General features: G+C 37.1%; 1 protein-coding gene across 4 annotated transcripts in view; it reads right to left on the bottom strand.

Annotated features, from left to right (window-relative positions):
* SLC38A6 (solute carrier family 38 member 6) overlaps nucleotides 1-21,850 on the bottom strand; it is a 64,241-nt gene that overhangs the window by 4,590 nt on the left and 37,801 nt on the right. For all 4 annotated transcript variants that reach the window (XM_045823307.1, XM_045823306.1, XM_045823311.1 and 1 more), the window contains exons 7-12: nucleotides 13,512-13,594; nucleotides 12,998-13,056; nucleotides 8,553-8,618; nucleotides 8,255-8,308; nucleotides 6,334-6,413; nucleotides 5,877-5,977 (exon numbers count right to left, since the gene is read on the bottom strand). In XM_045823307.1, coding sequence (XP_045679263.1) covers nucleotides 5,877-5,977; nucleotides 6,334-6,413; nucleotides 8,255-8,308; nucleotides 8,553-8,618; nucleotides 12,998-13,056; nucleotides 13,512-13,594 — 443 coding nt within the window. The remainder of the gene's footprint in view (nucleotides 1-5,876; nucleotides 5,978-6,333; nucleotides 6,414-8,254; nucleotides 8,309-8,552; nucleotides 8,619-12,997; nucleotides 13,057-13,511; nucleotides 13,595-21,850) is intronic.

Genomic DNA, 21,850 nt, shown 5'->3' with positions numbered 1-21,850 from the left:
CAGGGTCCTAGAATGTACACAAGCCCACCCACCCGGGAGCCAGCACCAGAAGGGCGCAATCTGCTTGTGGGAAGCGGCAGAGGGGACTGAAGTCCTAGAGAGAGCAGAGCAGGTGCCATTGTTCCCTCTCGGACCCTGCCCCCACATACAATGTCACAATCCAGCGACTGGGGTGCCCTGCCCTGGTGAACACCTAAGGCTCCACCCCTCATACGTAACAGGGTGCGACCAGACCACGGGCGGGGGTGGAGGAGATGGCTCCAACAGAATTGAAAGCCTCTCCAGTCAGTACTTTTAAGCGACCAAGTGATAGCCAACCTATCAGATGCACAATTCAAAGCACTGGTGATCAGGATGCTCACAGAATTGGTTGATTTTGGTCATAAATTAGATGAACAAATGAAGGCTACAATAAGTGAAATGAAGAAAAATGCACAGGGAACCAATAGTGATGGAAAGAAAACTGGGTTTCAAATCAACAGTATGGACCAGAAGGAAGAAATAAACAACCAAACACAAAAGAATGAAGAAACAAGAATTCAAAAAAATGAGGAGAGGCTTAGGAACCTCCAGGACATCTTTAAACGATCTAACATCCGAACTGTAGAGATACCAAAAGGAGAAGAGGAAGAACAACAAGTGGAAAACTTATTTAAAAAAATAATAAAGGAGAACTTCCCCAATCTGGCAAAGGAAATAGACTTCCAGGAAGTCCAGGAAGCTCAGAGAGTCCCAAACAGGTTGGACCCAAGGAGGAACACACCAAGGCACATCATAATTACATTAGCCAAGATTAAAATGAAAGAGAGAATTCTAGAAGCAGCAAGAGATAAGGGGAAAGTTACCTACAAAGGAGTTCCCATCAGAATGTCAGCTGATTTCTCAAAAGAGACCTTGCAGGCAAGAAGGGGCTGGAAAAAAGTATTCCAAGTCATGAAAGGCAAGGACCTATATCCAAGATTGCTCTATCCAGCTAAGCTTTCATTTAGAATGGAAAGGCAGATAAAGTGCTTCTCAGATAAGGTCAAGTTAAAGGAGTTCATCATCACCAACCCCTTATTTTATGAAATGTTAAAGGGACTTATCTAAGAAAAAGAAGATAAAAAATATGAACAGTAAAAAAAGACATCAAACTCACAGTTAATAATAACCACACCTAAAACAAAAGCAAACTAAGCAAATAACTAGAACAGGAACAGAACCACAGAAATGGAGATCAAATAGAGGGTTAGCAACAGGGGAGTGGGAAGAGGAGAGAGGGGGAAAAGGTATGGAGAATAAGTAGCACAGATGGTAGGTAGAAAATAGACAGGGGAGGGCAAGAATAGTATGGGAAATGTAGAAGCTAAAGAATTTATGACACATGGACATGAACTAAAGGGGGGAATGTGGGTGGGAGAGTGTGTGCAGGGTGGAGGGGAATGTAAGGGGGGAATGGGACAACTGTAATAGCATAATCAATAAAATATATTTAAAAAGAGAATGGTGCTTTTATAATTTGAACATATATGTACTGGGAAAGATGCTTGGAAGGAAAGAAGAAAATCAAATATACCTCTGTTTTCAAGGATCTTAAAATTTAAATGGCAGATAAGATGAATATACACACACACACATAATAGTGTATAAACACAGATACACACATAAGTGGCAGAAGAAGGTGTAAACAAATAGTCATGGTGATTCTGAACAAAGAAAGGCAAGCAGGAAATCCAGGAAGGCTTGGGGAGAGTCATCATAACATAGTGAGCGGCAGATGATAGAGGGGCTTGCGTTCTGGAATCACACAGACTAATGTTTAAATACCACTACTTAATAGCAAATTAACCCTTCAGAGTCTCTTGGCTCTTACATCTGTAAAATGGAGACAATGATATGTTGACCTGCAGACTGAGAGCATTCAATGAGTTAACATGTGTGCGCTGACACTCAAAGACATGGGGGGAGAGATTCTAGGAACAAGAACCAGCATGAGCAGAAGCCCCGAAGTAGCAGGGGGAATAAGCATCTGAGAAAATGAGTCTCCTGGAAGTGGCACAATGGCTGAAGGACAGGGTGCTGCAGTGCAAAGAGCAATGGGTGACAAAGCTCAACATGTGTTTAAGACCCAGCAGTGGAACTCAATCTGCTGGGCCACAGAGATGCCGTGACTTATGCAGAATAGTGTATTATGATCTGAATTAATCAAGAGGACAGATTGGGAGGAAAAGAGACCCAAAACAGGGGTAGCAGAAAGCAATGGTCATAATCACTGAGAGGTAATGAGGACCTGAACTAGACTAGTGATAATAAAAATAGGAGAGAAACGAATTGTCTAAATTACCAAAGACATATTTTACACAGTGTGGGACTATGGACTAAGTAGGAGGTTCAAGTTGAATTCCAGTCCCGAATCTGTGAGACACTTGTGAGTTTTGGAGAAATATGGCAAACTATTTTGTTTCCATTTTCTGAATCATAAAAGTGAGCTATTAACACGTATTGCTTAACAACCTCATAGACTTTTTAAATGGTCTGGTTATTATGCAACATTTGTTCACTGGCCTGGCTCACCAGAGGAACCCTTTATTTTCCCTCACCTTAAAACACTTTAACATCTGTAATCACAGCCCATAGCAGTAATCTAGGTATACACTTATTGGTCTCTTTAATCTGACAAAATTTAAGTATTAACTAAGCCTTGGGAGCACTGGATGAAAGAATCCCAAGCAGCTCCAGAAGCCTGAAGAACTAGATTTATTACATATTCAAGATATCTGTTACATGTCCATTTTCTACTTTCCCAGGATTATAACCTTCCTTCTGAGCCAGTCAGTTCTGTGTTCTTTGCTGAGCTTTACCATATGTAAGGAATGGAGTACCATACTGCACTGGATTCAGACGATGAATCTCATTAAGGACCTGAAGGTGATCTCTGCAAGTTGTGCATGCTGCTGAAGTCAGGAGGCTGTCCTGTTTAACACGCATCATCAACTGGGTATGAAGTTTATAAAGATGACCACGGAGCAGTGGAGAGACCACTGGGTCAGTATTCAGGAGACCTGCCACTAATTGTGTGATGGGTCCCCTCACCTCTTTGGGCTTTAGTTGTTCATCTATTCATTGAGTTGAAGCCTTAACTTGTGATGGGCCCTTTTGATTAAGGTTTCAGGATCAATTAGCAATTTATTTACATAAGACTGAAAGTTATTATTGTCCAGATAGAAATATGCCATAAAATATTTTCCCTGGTTACTATTAATAGACCAAAAACAAAACACTGTGAATAGCAAATCAGTATCTGAATCTTCTGTCTTTGGAAAATTACTCTCCCTCCCTCTCTCCCTCCCTTCTTTCCTTCCTTTCTTTTCTTTCTTTCTCTTTCTTTCTCTCTCTCTCCTTCCTTCCTTCCTCCCTTCCTTCCTTCCTTCCTTCCTTCCTTTTTCTTTCTATCACCTACCTATATACCTACCTACCCACCTACCTACCAGGGATTTTTCTTACATGTGTATTTCTCCACTACATAAAATGTGGACACGTTGAAGAATCTGCATTGACAGAGAAGGATTAAGTTAGAAACAACATATACTTGATAATCAGGAAAATCCCTGTGTAGTAAATAATATTTAGCCTCTGTGTTCAAGCATCAGTACATAGATGGATGGATAAATAATACAGACTAAGATAGATAGATAGATAGATAGATAGACAGAGATAGAGATAGAGATAGGTAGATCCATCGATCTTAAGTGAGCCAAGTTTTTCCAAAAGTCCAATTTGACAAAAAACCGGAATGAAGGAAATCTGGATTCTATAACATATTTTCCTGAGGAGGAAGCATTGACTTTGGAGACAGTCAGAATTAGATTCAAATCCCAACTTATTATTCATTAGCTGGCCAAATTACTCAACCTATATGAACCTATACCTTGCACTTACATAATAAATGTTAGCTCAGTAAAGGTATTAGTGTCCATCTCTCCTCCACTTCCCTTTCCATTTACTACAGCTCCTAAGCATCTTGTGGTAATTTGTGTATCTATTTCTCAGCTATCCTAGAGACTGGTGGGCCTTTTGACGTTTCTTCTAGATAGCTCTATTTATCCATAGGGAGAAGAAGAAGGTCCATTTTTTGGACTTTTTTTCAATGCTAAAGATCCCTAAGTATAATAGTGTTTGTGCTAGGTGACAATTTTAATTTAGAAAAACATACAACTACTCTGCTATACTAAGTTTTAGCTGAATCCTGACAGCGGCCCTGCTATCCTAGCTTACCGATATGAAAAAGTCTTACTGAGCACAAGTCTGAACAAAGACGAACCAATGCAACAAAATCAAAAATAGAGCTTATGTATCTCAAGAATTCTGTTCCGTTAGCAATGATCAAAAAGCTTAACAATCTGTTTCAACTTTCTTAGTGGTATATCCAGCAGGGCCCCATGTCCATGCTGGAAACAGCGCTCTTCCTGATGGTGTGCACAGACCGCTACCACTCTGATCCTGCATCAGTGACAAAGTGCAAGAGCAGGCTTAGATTAACGAATGAGCTTTACTATTGTGGAAAATGCACAGAGATAGCAAGAAAAGGACTCTATAGAGCAATTACAAATTTCTCACACACTGAAAACTCCAAGACAAAACAACATGTACTGAATAGTTACCATATTAAATTAAATTTCATGAAAGATAGTAAGAAGTATAGTACTAAGACACAGAGACCTGCAATTACACAATAATTACCATCATAATGATAATAATAATAACACACCATCAGCAGTAGCTCTCCCTTTGGGAAGACTGCTATGTGCCAGATATTGTCACAGGCATTTTAAATATAACTCACTGCCTCCTCGGTACAACTCAATGCAATTATCTCTGTGTTACAGACTAGGGGATGAAGATAGTGTAAGGTGAAGTATCCTGTTCAGCCACGTTTGTTGGATTTCAAAATCTACTCTTAAGTAGCTATGCAAATAGATGCTTTCCAAACACTCGTCAGATGTGGACACACTCTGAGGGATAAGCAAATCCCCACTGCACGTTATCATGGATGGCTACAACCTGAAACGGGCACACGGCCACGAACTGTGAAATCAGAGTCATAACAGCTGACTACCCCCAAAGTTGCCACAGCTATTTATTTGGAGAGTTGTTATAAAAGCATTCATAAACTGAAAAGTGTGCTGAACAGTTTGACAAATTGAGGGTAACTTGTTATAATGTGTTCGTTTGCAAAACAAACAAGTGTTTGCAAATCAAGAGACAAGAGAGCTTACAGGGTTTTTTTATCTTGTTCTAGACTTTTAAGTTTTACCTTCCTTCGAGGTTCTTATGAGGTAAAAACAGCATATCAGGCAGACAATTTTTCAAAAATAAAAATATTTACTTTCATGTTACGAATTTTAAAGAACGCGCGCTGTTGCGTCGTGCGAACGGAGTCTGAAGGCAGAGACCCCCGACACGTACGCGACCGCACAGCTGTGGTTCAATGAAGCCCGTTCCTTCCCAAGTTGTTCTTCCGCCTTTAGCATTCTCCCAAACTGCGGAGCCAGAGTCTGATATATCGAACGTAAGATTTATTCTGAAATCTTTTTTTAAAATGAAATCATTATTGCACATTTTTTTCTTGTATAAAGACATCAATGTCCCTGAGCCTGAGATTTTATTCAGGTGTTTAGGAATATTTTCATAAAAATTATTAATCTTGAGCTTGATCTTTATAAGAGACAGAAAATCAATTCTTTAAGGCCCACAGAGCCACCACGGTATTGTAGTGGATTCTGGCAGCCTGAGCAAATTAACTCACTAAGGACAGGCAGAAACAAAGTCCATATCCAAGTGTGAGCTCGACTACAGAACAATAATTTTTGACACCTGTAATTAAATGATATACTTACCATAAAAAGTGAGGTACCCAAAGAGTGCCGATATTAAATAAATGAGAAAACTTAAAGCAATTGCTGTATTGGTTACATTCTGCATTCTTTTCTTTGACGGGCTAAAAGACAAAATTGGCAAAAGCAGAGTCAGTGATCTGGCTTGTATCTACAGAAATAAGTATCTCCCAAGCTAGTCAAAAGCATTCTTTAAATATTCAAGACCTAGTCCATTAATAATTGTACACTAGAATTCCTGATGTGAAATTACTGCACAAAGATTACGCTTTCAGGGAACATTCTCAATTTGCACAGAACTAACTTGCAGTTGTTCATGTTGTTTTAAACTAACACTTAGTTTAAATCCAGTGAAGGGAGGGAAGAATTCATAAAGGAGAAGCATGTCATTCAATCTGAAAGTCCTAGAAGTAAAAAGACATACTTAATACATTTCAAATATTCCAGGATTCTGTGGTACCTTTGAAGCTCACAGTATATGGGCAATATCGAGGTATGGCAGAGAAACAAAAACACCATGGTTGGTAGGGTATAAACACTCTGAAAAAAATTTAGAAGAGAAGATTATTAAATGCCAGTCCTTTGAAACCACTACTTCATGTGACAATAAGCTCAGTTCTTAAAAAAAAAAACCCAGTTTGGTTAAACATTTCATTTTTCATAAATCATCTCTATAAAATAAGGTTTTTGTTTTTTTAAAGAGATACAATTATGATCACCAGCCAGTCTTTACTTGGTAGAAAGAAGGGTTGCCTACACTGGCCAGGTATTTCTTGGCTGGCTGCTGTACCACGTTACTTTCACTACAATCACTGCTGCTTGCACATTATTTGGGTAAGATAAAAAAAATTAGGTGTGATAAATAAATAATACTTGGGTGAGATTCAAAATAATAACATTTTAGAAATAATCTCTTTATAAATCTCAGTCTTTCCTAATGTATGCATTAGGAAACTTAAATACATCTTACTACTCTAAGCAGAAATAATCATTAATGCTTTTGAACCTGCTTTCTTTTTACCAACTCAATCTAAGGTAGTATCACCAATTTAACCCAAGGGAACACTGATAATATTAATCACATCTTAGTATCTTTGCCTAGGTTCTCTTTCAATGGGAATGAACGTGATTTATTCTAGACTTCAAATACTTAGAGATCCACTGGAACACATCAACATAACTTTTTAAAATTAGAATATTTAAGAGCGAGATTTACAAAGCAAACAAAATTTACCATCTAAATGAACACAGTTTCTCTACAAAATGCATTATGATGATTTACTTCCTTTTTACTACTGTAAAAAAAAAAAATTCCCCTTACTAACTTTAGGTTCTTCAGCACAAGAAGTTCCAGATGACTGAAGACCTATCTTGGGACATAATGCCTCTCAAATATTTGAAGCGTACTGGGAGGAAGGAAAGCTGTAGTGTTTCCTGAGGCTGGATTAGGGGAATGAGACTTTAATTCACAAATTCCCTTTCATATATTGCTCAATTTCCTGGCTTGTCAATTACCCTACCTAGATCTTTAAGGCACATGGAGGCCTTTACCATATAAAAGATGTGGTAAACCTCCCTTGTGGAACCAGAGAGATATTTCTCATGAAAAACTGCAGATAAAAAGGAATATTCTGCACGGGCGTGTTACTGCACTAATGTGCTACACTACTAGAGCTGCGCATGAGTGGAGGGGATTCTAGTCTCTGGAACCCTGCATTTCAGCAGAACCCCAAAGTGTAGACGAACAGACTTGCAGCAATGGGGAAGACGTGTAGTTCTTCCAGAATGGCAGACAGCGCTTGCACCACAGTTCTGATCTCTGTTGATGCGCAGGGGCTCTCGCAGGCGTTTTCAGTGTCCTAGGGCTCTCCGAGAAGGCTATGGGACTCGTTCCTCTAGTCTCCCCATTTAAGGCATCATAAATTTCAACTTTGGAATGTCTGCCAGAAGACATACTGGCAGTGCTCAGCTGCTGGTCCAATGATGAGGCTGTTTAGCTACAGACCAAGGTTCTACTCACAAGGGAGGAGTTTTTGATATAATTGGCTATTTAGCTTTACAAGTCCAGAGGGCAACAGGAAGTCTGTATCCACAGAGGACCTTATTGGCCAGACCAGACATTTAGTAAATCTGTTCTTTTAGGCAGTTGCCCATTTAAAACAGGCTTCATTTAAAGGCATGCCAAAAAAAAGGTGGCTGTTTCATAATAGGCCACCCTGTGTTAAATAATATTATTCTTCTGGTAGGCAACCCTATACTTAGCACTTTCATGAAAATTAATTAGTTACAGGTACAAAGACCTAAGAGACCCTGTTACACAAATCTCTTAAAACTTGAAATGTGAAAAATCAACCAAAAGTATCTGTTAATAACTTACACACCTCTTTGGAGAAATGAAAGAGCTTTGGTTTACAATCATCTGTAGCATTTGAAATCTGTTTAAGAGGATTGAGGGGAAAAGGAGAAACCAACAGTCATTAAAAGTCAGAATACATCAACAAACATGATGAATTTATGATTACAAGGCTTTCAAATAAAAATATTTCAAAACAAAGTTCCAAAATGCAATATAGTCATTACTTTTCCACTTATTGGGGAAAAAAGACATTCATCTGATTTTTTTTTCCTTTTTAGCTTAAAGTTAAAAAAAGGAACTGAAAAGAAAATATAAACTATTACCTGAAAGTATTGCTCCATACAATTTAATGTCAGAGGACAAGGAATGGACCATTTTTTAATTACTATCTGTAAGAATAGGTAAAATTAACACTCAGATTATTTCTCATAGAATTCATGACAAGAATTGATTTCAAATAGGTCAGCATTACTATTTCAGTTAAGCTGGCACCATGCCCAGTCACGTGCTCAGCGACGGAAGAGACTCTTTGCTCTGGTGCTTTGCCCCGTTAGGCTGCAGTCACTGGAGCGGGCGTGAGGCTGACGGCTGTGCATCCGTTTAGTGGGGGTCTCCCCCATTCAAGACTGTCAACTTTCAAAACTCCAGTGGCATCAAGGCCTTAAAAAAAGTGCAACTCAAAACGGGAACACGATGTTTTTAGTGACAATGGTACAAGAATATGGTTATTTGTGGATCTGGCATCAGTAGCAGAGAAATATTACTAGCTGTTTTGGAAATGGCCACAGGCAGAAGTAAGTAGAGACTGTCTGCAAAGGGCGAGCTCAGAGATCTCTGACATATAACTCCTGTTCCTCTTTCCTTTTTTCAGACTTACATGACTTTCAGTGAGTGTGGATAAAACTGGCTAAGAAGGAAACTCCAGCTGTTAAAAATAAATTTAAAAAACATTAAAAATCCAGAGGGATGTCATTTCCCAGAAATAATCAATAAAAATGTTTCAGGACTTTACTCTTAATTGTGGCCACCCTGTTCCTAGACCTATAGCTGTGGTTGGGTCAACATTGCCATTGTTGCCCTTGTTTCAGGGCACATAATGGCTCTGTAAATATTTGCTGCAGGCTGCAGCCCGGCACACAGAGGGGCAAGGGGAATAAAGGGAGCATTTGTCCTCGGCAGGAGACCAGTGAGTCAATACTGTTCCTATTCCTATTTGCTATTTATCTAGCTTTGGATTTAAACTCATTCAACCAAGATTTTATATAGTAATAAAACAAATCTAAGGAAAATGTATATTTTTAGGATTAAGTTAATGAATGAAATAAAGAATGACTCTTAATTAAAACCCTCTCTCAAGGGGGAGAAGAATTATAAGGATAAACTAGGCAAATTACTTTAACATTTCTAGATAAGTTTTAGATATGTAATAAAACTAAATGATCACCTTACCAAGAGAAAAGAAAAAAAATAAAAACCAATAATCTCATCATCTTTTTCTTGGGATGTTTTCAAAAAAACCCAATGAGGATGGGAGGAGTAGAAGCTAGAGAAGCAAGGCTGTTATTGATCTCTCTCTTTGGCCCTGCTCCAAGTTCACGGCGTTTCATTTTTCCTCTTCCTAACAGTGGTGGTGGCGGCGGCAGCAACCACGTATTGTGCATCTGTTTTGTACTAGGTCCTGCAATGAGGTCGGTATGTGAACTACCTCATTTACTCTATCAGCTGTGACCACTAGGCTTGCACATAAAAATATTTCCAGACAATACTCCAAGTGCAATATAATCATTATTTTTTCATTAGTTAGAAAGTATCACTAGCAACTTGATTTTATATTAATATAAAATTAGTTGCTACAGCTAATTTCTCTGCAGAGATCCATCCCGACCCCAAACCTGCACAGTGGACTGGGGTGGATAGGAGCAACGTCCTAGAAAGCAGAAGTACGGAACAGGAATGGAAAATACCCAACAACCTAGAGTAACAGGGAGCCCTAGCTCAGGGTGAAGACAGACTACGATAAGAAGATAATTTCAGGGGTTAGAAAGACAGAAGGGAAAAGATGACTAAGTATTAAAAATACTTTTCATTTGCACAAAAGGCCCTTCCCCCACTGTGCTCCAGGGCTTTCCCATCTTTCGATGCTCAGCTCAAGTTTTATTTCCTTCCACATCCTTCTTTACTCTAGCTCTCAGCGACCCTTCTCTCCTCTCAGCCCTTGCGATTCTTATTCTGAAGCAAATAAATAAATATGTAGTTATGCATCGTTTAACTGTTTTCTATTTTGTTTTCTAATACATTTGTCTTATCTCACCTGCCAAGTTCCTAAGAGCTGAATCCTACGAGCTGTGAGCTGTGTCCGGGTTAAACTCCCAGGTGCCTGACATGGTGCTCAGGAGAAGGAAAGCTTCTGACAAACTCCATTCCAATAGTTCTCTGTTTGGGTTTCTTACTTATTAAAATACTTCTTAGAATACTAATCTGTAATTAGGGCAGAACTTTTGGAAAGAAAAACATTTGTGTTCTAAAATGGACCAAAAAGGTAAAATCCTTCTGGTTATCATCAATCTAAGCCACTGCTAAAATAAAATTTTCCAGAGGAGGCAAAATTTTATGTTAAAAATTTTTATGCAAAATAAAGAATTAGGACAACAGATATGAGTATAGGTTTTGGTTTGCTTTTTTATAGAGTGTAATTTAAGAAAATAATTGTTTCCTGGATTTTTTAATGTAATCTAAATGTTGTACAGATTTACAAACACACACTGTAAAAACATTTAATGAAAAATTGGCATGTTTTAAAAAAAAACCTGGGGTAATATATACATGTGCCCTTTCCCTAACCGCTACATATTCCAAAACCTAATACTTAGAGACTCTAAAATAAATATGCCAATTAAAAAGCGCATTTTTAAAAAAAGTGCACAGTGTCTTCATCATCCCATTGTAAACCAAATTTAAATTGTGCACACAGGTAAAAGCCAGAGCAGATGGTTTGTAAAGCATTGCAAAATCAATGCAGAATAAAGGTATTATTTCCATATGACTGCCAGAGTGGAAACCTGCATCAAATTAAAGAGTACCTGCATCTGCAATGACAGAAGTGAATGCTGTGAAAACTATGTACAATAGACATATTGTACCAGCACATTTCACCTGCTTCAGCTATTGGCTATAAAAATCAAACTACCTCTACATATGCAAAGCTGGGAATGCCAATTATCTGTGAGGAGAAAAAGTCATTGTTATCTATACTGGTTCTCTTTAATATCTGTATGTTCATTTGCATACATGGGCCAGTCCTAACCACATAGATGCTTTTCAACAATCAAATTGTGATGAAAATTTTTGTTGTTTTTTTCTTCATCATGGAGCCTAAAAAGTATGTGTTCATGGATGTTATCCGAAGTTATTGTGGTAATGTTTCACAATATAGGTAAGTCATTATGTTGTACACCCTAAAATTGCATAGTACTGTATGTCAGTTACATTTCAATAAAATTGAAAGAAAAAACATAAAAGAAAGTGTATGTTCAATTCACTTACTTGTAAGATACAAGTCCAACAATTTGAGGGGGAAAGACAATGTCGATCAATTCAACAAATGATTAAATGTAAATACTGTTAAATATTTTTAGTTTTAAGAGCATTCCTTAAAGTATAATTGTTTCTGTACACTGAAGCCAGCATCACTTCCACTTCATTAAAGGAGTCTGAAGTTGTTTTATCCTTGCATCCCAAAAGATCTGTTTGGACTAAATTAAATGCATCTTAAATTGTTCTGACAGTCGGAAATCTGGCTACATAATACAGTTTAACTACTGATGTATTATGTGGCTTTTTTGGATGGCATTTTTCTTTTATTCATTTCTCATTAATAAGGGAGAGCTTAATCAAGCTTATAATTTTGAAAGTTTAATCAATCCATTTAGATATGTATCTTTTTGGCAAGTTTAAAATGTTTAATCCTCCTTAAGTTTAGAAAGATACTATGGAATAAACTGCTATTCAAAGAGAAAAAATGATTTTCAAAATGTCACACAAAGATGCTATCTTCAGGATTTAAAAATCTATTTTAGAAGAATTAGAAAGCTATAAGAAATTCAAATGATCTTTATAATAAGTTATTTTATAATAAATTAATTTTACCATCTTTTATGTCTCTTGTTATAATAAAAACAAATTTGTTTTTAAAGGCCAGAACAAACATACTACACATGTGAAGAAAAATATTTCTTTGCAATAGCATTTTTATGAGAACTTACCTATATTGAATAAACCAGGCCAGATACAATTCAGACACCCCAGTTCCTACTAGATCTCAACAGTTAAGCCCCAGAAGGTCTGGTTTCATTAATGAAACAGTTTCAAAATTAAGATGACTAGTATCACACTATTTTACAGATTGGAACCAGGCTGATTCCCATGCTTGAGTACTCCCAACATACACACAGTTATTGTACAGAAATAAAGTGATACACAGCCTACACGAAAAATTATACTGCATCTAAGGTTTTAACAGAATTGGTGTGTTCTCCTTTCTAATTAACCACAAAGTGACAATGAACTTAAAGTGCTATTCCAGCTAAGCCTCTTCAAAATAGACAAAATGAAGGAAATAATTCAGTAAAACAAAAGTGCTTTGAATAACACATTGAAATAAAATGGGATACCTCCCCCCAAACAAAACAGAGTTAAAGGAAAAAAGACATTAAGACAACAAGTTCAATTTTAGTGAGGAGATAAGCTATACACTATATTTTAAACTTACCACAAGAGCAAAGAACACCATAAAGAAAAATGATAAACTACTTGTGTAGCCAAGAAAGCCTGTAAAATAACAGTAAAATAAAAAGCAATTTATAAGGAAAATGATCCCAACGTACAGCTAAAGCTATACATCGTAGGCATGTTTTCTATTACAGCACTCGGTATCTGGGGCTTAGGGCTGAGAGTAACAACATTCCAACTATCTGTCACAGGTCATTTATGTAGCTCTGTACGGCAGAATCGGGACTGGCTCACCACTAATGGTATGCTGTAAGGAAAGGCTGCTCTTTAATGTTCCGCTGTAAAGGTTTTATTTTAGTGGGGCAGACAAAATACTACTGCAAACCAATAGGTTAACTAGACAGGGCTGAAGGCTGAACAACCTAAAGCAAGTCCAAGTTCAAAATTATGAACCACCACCACCTTTCTGCTAAAAATGTGGTACTATAAACTTTCAAAGCCCCTTAATATTACTTTCTTTTAAACAAATAATGTTCTCTTTTACAAAGACTTACCTATTTTAGGGAGAAGGGCAAGAGGGAACACAATGACAACACAAATGATTATCAGCAATGTTTTTCCATCAAGATACCAAGACCTATTAGGAAGAAAATAGTTCCATTTCAGGTACAGGAATCCAGTGCTTATGTTCACACACACACACACACACACACACACACACACAAATTACAAAAAGCCTAATTCTTTTTGTTAAAACATGTTCTTGTGGGATTCCAATATTCTTAATAATGAACTTACATTTGAGAAAGGTATCAAAGCAATGAGATGCCATTTTTCAACTACAAATGGGCAAATAATTAAAAGATAATAGTCAGTGTTGCCAAAGAGTGACAAAGTGAACAAAACTGGTGAAAGGGAAAACTATGTACATTACCCTTTGGGAAGCAAGTTGGTGATAGATTATGAGAGCCTACAAACATGCAACATGTATAAAAGACTATTGAAAATAAAAAAACAACAAGAACAAAAATTTTCATAAAAAGATTTTTGAAAAGATTAAAAATAATAAATATTAAAAACAAACATCTAAAACCATGACAACTTAAAAATAAATTATAGAACTATGAAACAATCATAAAAGACCATCTCACCCTGGCTGGGGTAGCTCAGTGGATTGAGCGCAGGCTGCGAACCAAAGTGTTGCAGGTTCGATTCCCAGCCAGGGTACATGCCTGGGTTGCAGGCCATGACCCCCAGCAACCGCATATTGATGTTTCTCTCTCTCTCTCTTTCTCTCTCTCTCTCTCTCTTTCTCACTCCCTCCCCTCTCTAAAAATAAATAAATAAAATCTTAAAAAAAAAAGACCATCTCATAGGTATAATAATATAATGGATATTCAGTAAATGGCATGAGTATATAGGTGACATGATAGTTTTGAGGAAAAATACATATTCATTAAAAATTGAAAGGAATTGCAATAAACTGATAGCCATTATCTGTGGGTGGTAGAATAATGGGTAATTTTTCTTCTTTATAGCTTTCTATATTTTGCAAATAGAAAAGGGCATGAATTACCAGAAAAATATTAAAATTTTCATATAAAGGCACTAGAATGTTGAATTAGAAAAAGTAGGTTTAAAGTGTGGTGGTGTAAGATTTCCTTCTTTTTTATGGCCAAGTAGTATTCCATTGTGTAAATATACCACAACTTTTTATCGCCTCATCGACTGATGGACACTTGGCCATGATAAACAATGCTTCAATGAACATAGGGGTGCATATATTCTTTCCAATTAGTGTTTCTGGTTTCTTTGGATATATTCCCAGAAGTGGAACCACTGAGTCATATGCTTTGTGACAGCATGTATAGACCTGGAGGGCATTATGCTAAGTGAAATAAGCCAGTCAAAGAAAGACAAATACCATATGACTTCACTCATATGTGGAATCTAATAAACAAAATAAATTAACAAACAAAATGGAAACAGACTCATAGATACAGAGAACAGACTGACAGCTCTCAGAGGGGAGTGGGGTTGTGGGGCTGGGTGGAAAATATGAAGGTATTAAGCAAAAGAAAAAAACTCATAGACACAGTCAATAAAATGGTAAATTCCCTTTCCCAGAGGGGAAGAGAGTTGGGGGAGGTAGAAGAGGGCAAAGGTGGAATAAATGGAGATGGAAGGAGACTTGACTTGGGGTGGTGAGCACACAGTACAATGTACAGATGATGTGTTGTGGAACTGTGCACCTGAAACCTATATAACTTTATTAACCAATGTCACCCCAATAAATTCAATAAAAAGGAAAACAAAACAAAATGTGTAATGGTGTACTGGATTATTTCAAAAAACTGGATACACATTTTTAAAAAATCAGAAGGATATACTTAAAATACAAAAAGTAGATATTTCTATGTGGTAGCAATGTGAACAATTCTATTTTCTCTTATGTAATTTTAATTTTTCAATATAAAATACCTGTGGAGACATTTTTAAAAGTTAGAGTTAATTTCCGAAGACTTGAGTAAGTAAAGGACAAACACTTCACAAAAGAAGTGCACCTGGTAAAACACGGCAGGAAAAATTCAACCACTGATGCAACTAAAGAAATAAAGAGTGAGGCTGTTGGAATTAAATGAGTAAAGTTATTTTAAACATAATATTTGAGGATGCAGCATAATTGGTCCTTTACATGTTGCCAGTGACCTTATCAATCTAGCACTATCTTCTAGAAGAACACTGATAATATGTAGCAAGAACAATGAAAATGTGGTAATCTACTCTAAAAAGTAATCTAAAATCTAAATAATTCTATGTGTGTGAAGCTGTGAACACAACATTGTTATAATGTTTAGAAGCTGGGGCAAATCCTCCATATCCAACAACAGAGAGTATCAGTAACAGCATACTCAATGGAATCTCATGCAGCTTTAAAAAAAATAAAATTTAATAAAATGAAAAATACTCTTAACAGAAATACAAAATATATGGTTATTAATTATGTTTTTAAAAAGCTCTTTGAGAAAAGTCAAAGGAAATTAAAAGATAACAGTGATTCGGTTGAGAGATGGTGTTATATATAATTTTTGTTTCTTTTCTAAATTTTCTATTAAAAATCTATCATTTTAACCTGGCTGGCATAACTCAGTGGATTGAGTGTGGGCTGCGAACCAAAGTGTCACAGGTTCAATTCCCAGCTAGGGTATAAGTCTGGGTTGCAGGCCATAACCCCCAGCAACCGCACATTGATGTTTCTCTCTCTCTATCTCCCTCCCTTCCCTCTCTAAAAATAAAATAAATAAAATCTTTTTAAAAAAGCTATCATTTTTACACTGAAACATATATGTATATACACATACACAACAATAACAAAGTAAAATTCATTCATGCTAATATGGGACCTGGGAGTATCAGGGACAACAGAGATTACTTTTTTCAAGTAATTTGGCACATGTTCTCAGAATTCCCCATTGGTGATAATTTGTCCTCTTTCTCTACCAGGGAACCAAAGTGTCCCACTGCTATGTCATATTAAAAAAGTGGATAAATTCCTGGAAACATACAACACACCAACACTGAATCCTAAAGAAATGAAACATATTAACAGACCAATAATAAGTAAGGTTGTTGAATCAGTAATCAAAAATCTCCCAAAAAAGAATAGCCCAGGATCAGACAGCTTTACTAATGAATTCTACCAAACATTTAAAAAACTAACATCACTCCTTTTTAAATTCTTCCAAAAAATTGAAGAGGGGAGACAACTTCCAAACTCATTTTACAAAGCCTGCATACCCTAATGCCAAGCCAGATAAGGATACTACAAAAAGAGAAAATTACAGACAATATTCCTGATGAGTATAGAGGCACGATTCTCAACCAAATATTAGCACACCAGATTCAACAGCACATTAGAAGGATCAAAGAAGGTGATCAAGTGGGATTTATCCCTGGGATGGAAGAGATGTTCAACATATACAAATCTGTAAGTGTGATGTAGCACATTAATAGAATGAAAGATAAAAATCTTATGATCATCTCAATAGATGCAGAAAAAGCAGCATTTGAGAAAATGCAATATCCTTTCATGATAAAACCCCTCGACAAGCTGGGCATAGAAGGAACATTCCTCAACACAATAAAGACCGCACAACAAACTCACAGCTCACATCACGCTCAACAGTAAGAGGTCAAAAGCTTTTTTCCTAAGATCAGGAATAAGACAAAAGGTGCCTGAAGACCTAGCTAGAGCAATCAGGCAAAATAAAGAAATAAAAGGCACATGCATTGGAAAGAAAAAAGTAAATAAATCTGTTTTTATTTGCAGATCCAATAATCTTATACATAAAAGAACCTAAAGACTCAATCCCCCAACTATTAGAACTAATCAACAAATTGAGTAAAGTTGCAGGATACAAAATCAACACACAGAAATCAGTTGTGTTTCTATACATTAACAATGAAATATCACAAAAATAAAGAAAACAATCCCATTCTCAACAGCATCAAAAAATACACCCCCCCCCTATACAGTCAACCACTATTTGACAAGAAAGCCAAGAATATTCAATGGGGAAAGAAGTCTCTTCAATAAATGGTGCTGGGAAAATTGTGTAATCACACACAGAAAAATAAAATTGTACCCCTATCTTATACCACCCAAAATGGATTAATGACTTAAATATAAGACCCGAAACCATAAAAGTTCTAGAAGCAAGCATGGGGACAAAGGTGTTTGATGTGGCTCATGGCAATGATTTTTTGGACATGACACCAAAAACATAAGCAATGAAAGAGAAAGTCAGTAAGTGAGACTGCATCAAACTAAAAACCTTCTCACAGCAAAAGAATCAATAAAACAAAAAGGCAACCTGCAGAATGCGAGAGAATACGTGCAAACCACACACAGTGGTACCTCAGTCGGTGCTCATCATTAATTCCTTCTGTTGAGTGGTGAGCAAGCAATGACTGATGAAGCATTTTCTCTTGCGGTGTGGAGCAGTGATTCATACAAGTTCTAGCAAGTGCAAAGAGCGGTGAGCAAGCTCGGAGTGCTACAACACTTTTTCTAGTCAAAGTGTGACAAGTACCAGGTTTAACGAGTTCTGAAGCTGACAAGTACCAAGGTATGACCGTATCTGATAAAGGGTTAATACCCAAAATATATAAAGAACCCATACCACTCAGTAACAATTTTTTTTAGAAAATCTGATTAAAAATGGGCAGAGAACATGAATAAACATTTTTCCAGAGAAGACATCCAATGGCCAGTGGGTATATGAAAATATGCTTAACATCACAAATCATCACGGAAATGCAAATCAAAACCACAATGAAATAACACTTCATACCTGTTAGAAAGGGAATCATCAAAAAGACAAGAGATAAGTGTTGGCAAGAATGTGGGGAAAAGAAACCCTTGTGCACTCTTGGTGGGAATGTGAATTGGTTCAACTGCTATGGAAAACAGTATGGAGAGTCCTTGAAAAACTAAGAAGTGAACCACCATATGACCCTACAATCCCACTTTAGGACAGACAGCCAAAGGAAATGAAAACAGGCTGCCAGAGATGCCTGCGCCCACACGTGCACTGCAGCGTTAGTCGGAATGGCCAAGATATGGAAACAACCTACATGTCTCTCAATAAATGAATCAGTAAAGACGATGTGGTATATATAATAAAACATTATTCTGCCAGGAGAAAGAAGAAAATCCTATCATTTATGACAACATGGGTGGACCTTGGCATTATATTAAGTGAGATAAGACAGAACAAGACAAATACTGTATATCACTTACATGTGGAATCTAAAACATCCTAACTCATAGAAACAGAAAATAATGGTGGTTATGAGAGCCTAGGGGGTTAGGGGAACCGAGGACATGTGGGTCAAAGGGCACAAACTTGCAGTTAGAGGATGAATAAGCTCTGAGGATATAATGCACAACACTGTGATTATAGTAAGCAGTACTGCATTACATGCTTGAAATTTGCTAGGAGACTCTGAAATGGTCTTACTACAAAAAAAAGAATGATAAATATGTGACAGAATGGCAGTGTTAGATAACACCACTGTGGTAATCATACTGCAATATAGAAGTATGCGAAGTATAACATTATGTACTTTAAATTTACACAACATTATATGCCAATTATATCTCAATTAAGAAAGAATCACCCTGGCTGGTGTGGCTCAACGGATTGAGTGCCGGCCTGTGAACCAAAGCATTGCAGGTTCAGTTCCCAGTAATGCCTGGGTTGCAGGCCAGGTCCCCAGTAGTGGGTACGCAAGAGGCAACCACTCACTGATGTTTCTCTCCCTCTCTTTCTTCCTCACTTCCCCTCTCTCTAAAAAGTAAATAACTAAATAAACAAACAAACAAATAATCAATCTTAAAAAAATGAATGAACAAAAGAAATAAGGAAAGAAAGAAAATAAGAAAAGGTTTTCCTTTGCATGATTTCAACCCCCGGCTATTTACATGGACTTTATGATTAACTGACTGTGTCTTTTTACCTCCTGGTTTATGAGGAAGCCCTCTCTAATGCATCTTTAGTGGGCACTACTGGGTGCTGACAACTTCCTCTTTAACAGAATAGAAGGAACAACTGCAGAAATAGCACCAAGATCACAGCTTTCCCTTCTCCAACTAGTTCATGTCTTTAGAAAACGCATGTGCTGGAAACTAAAACCTATGTACAACTCTTCCTAGGTCTAATGGACTTGAAGCTGTGCTCTCCGCATTTTCACATGCCCCTCGATTCCTGGTATGCAGGAGGTCCTAAGAGAGTACACATATTAACAATACAAAATGATACTCGGCATGTTCATCTTTTAGATACTCATTTTTAAATAGGTATGTATCAGAATGGGAACTTCAAAACATCCCTCACTGAGGAACATCTGGCAACTAAACTTCTTGAGCTGGAGAAAAGCCCAGGGCTCTGCCTGAGATCTCCTTCCTCTGGGCTTCAATATCAGACCTGACAGGTGCAGCGCCAGGAGGAAAGGGGCCCAGAGCAGCCCCCGAGCAGGTCCCATCTGTCAGTCCTGCTGCTCCTGCTGCCATGAAGGTAGAGCTGTGAAGGGAGCATGCTAATCCATGGGACCAAAGACTCTTTCCTCTTGCATAAGAAGAAAGGAACACTTCGAAACCCTGAGCTTTATAACTTATACTAATATACTTTATAATGTTATACTATTACAAATCATAATTTCACTCATGTTCATAGAAGCCACATGACTGCCCAGAGCACTGAACTGTGGGTCTGAAGATAACTTTTCTTCCCCCCAGCAGTAACTCAGAATCTCAGAGCTATGGCCTATTAGAGCTAGAAGAGACCTCACATATCACCTGGTTCAATACCTTCCTTTCACGTCAGCAAAGTCAGCAAAATGATAATGATCTTAGTGATAGAAGTCATGGCACCCTGGCTGGTGTGGTTCAGTGGACTGACTGCCGGCCTGCAAACCAAAGGGTCACAGGTTTGACTCCCAGTCTAGGGCAGACCGGTGTTGCAGGCCAGGTCCCCAGTAGGGAGCATGAGGGAGGTTACCACACATTGACGTTTCTCTCCCTCTCCTTCTTTCTCCCTTCCCCTCTCTAAAAATAAATAAATAAAATCTAAAAAGAAGAAGTAATGGAAATATTCTCTACTCTTGAATAGTCACTTTGAGATGATGGTGTTTTCTGGGTATTACCTCATTTCTTCTCAAGATTGTGTTTTTTTGACTTTCCTCTTTACTAGACTGACTTTAAATTCCTAACACAGAAAATACTTTATTCAAAATATAATGCCTCTATCCTCACTTGGCTACTGGTTATTACTAATCACTCTGTATCCTTATTAAGTTATATTAATACTGCCAACAACACAGGTGATACATTAATGCACAGTAAAGTTTGTTTACATTTCACACGCATGTCACAGTCAACTGAATTGAGTGTGGCAATTTGCATTTCCAAAGAAAAGATGTAATTAAGCTTATGAAATAGAACCCAGGACAAAGAAATCTCAAAAGCACATATTAAATTAAATGCACTTCATAAATCAAGATTTTAGAAGAATACACTAATCTTTTTTTTTTTTCCTAAGAGAGGAGAGAAAAGAATTATCTAACAGAATCCTGCTTTCCCGCTGGGATATAACCATACATTCTCTTCAAGCTAATAGAATTAGAGTAAAAAGTTTTATACTTCCTAGAAAACTTGTTTGATCTGTGGATTTAATCCTATATGATAAAAATGTTCCAAGTATAAAATATAGAGTATAAATCCTAAGCTGTATTTCAAATGCTTTGGCATGCTGACATTATTTTTCCATATTTTAATGAAAACCAGATTTATTTATAAGTTGCTTTAATTTCATTCTCGAATGGAATGGAACAAGAGTATCATATGTTCTGAATTAGGATCTTACATCCCATATCAATTTTGTAACTCAGATGCAAGACAACTTAATTGTGTCAATCATACTCCCCTGACAAGATCATTAAATGTTAACAGAGAGCTTCCAAACTTTAACAGCTGTAGATTTTTAAAATATAAGTTATTCTATGAAAAAATAGAGGTGCCTCATAAAAGTTTGGTATTAAGTATTATAGCTTCTGACGTCTAATAGTGATATTGAAATTAGAACATCACGAACATAGAGTTTCCTTTTAATAACATCTTTGTAAAGGTTTATGTTTCACAAAGGTACATCAAGTCTCACAGATAGCCCAGAAAATAAGCACACCTAAAGATCTGAACTGCGAATCACGGTGAATCAAACTCTAAAATAAAAGCTTGCAATGCCATGCTGATCTCATAGAAGACGCTGCTATGTGACTCTACTCAGAAATAAACTGCCCTCGATAGTTGAGTAAATTACCATAACATTTATTC

This window comes from Phyllostomus hastatus, unplaced genomic scaffold (genome assembly GCF_019186645.2).
Source record: "Phyllostomus hastatus isolate PE091 unplaced genomic scaffold, TTU_PhHast_1.1 phas_scaffold_501, whole genome shotgun sequence".
In the NCBI taxonomy this organism is placed as follows: Eukaryota; Metazoa; Chordata; class Mammalia; order Chiroptera; family Phyllostomidae; genus Phyllostomus; species Phyllostomus hastatus.
The sequence above is the reverse complement of the archived record's forward strand: the minus strand, read 5'-3'. Positions and strand labels throughout refer to the sequence as shown.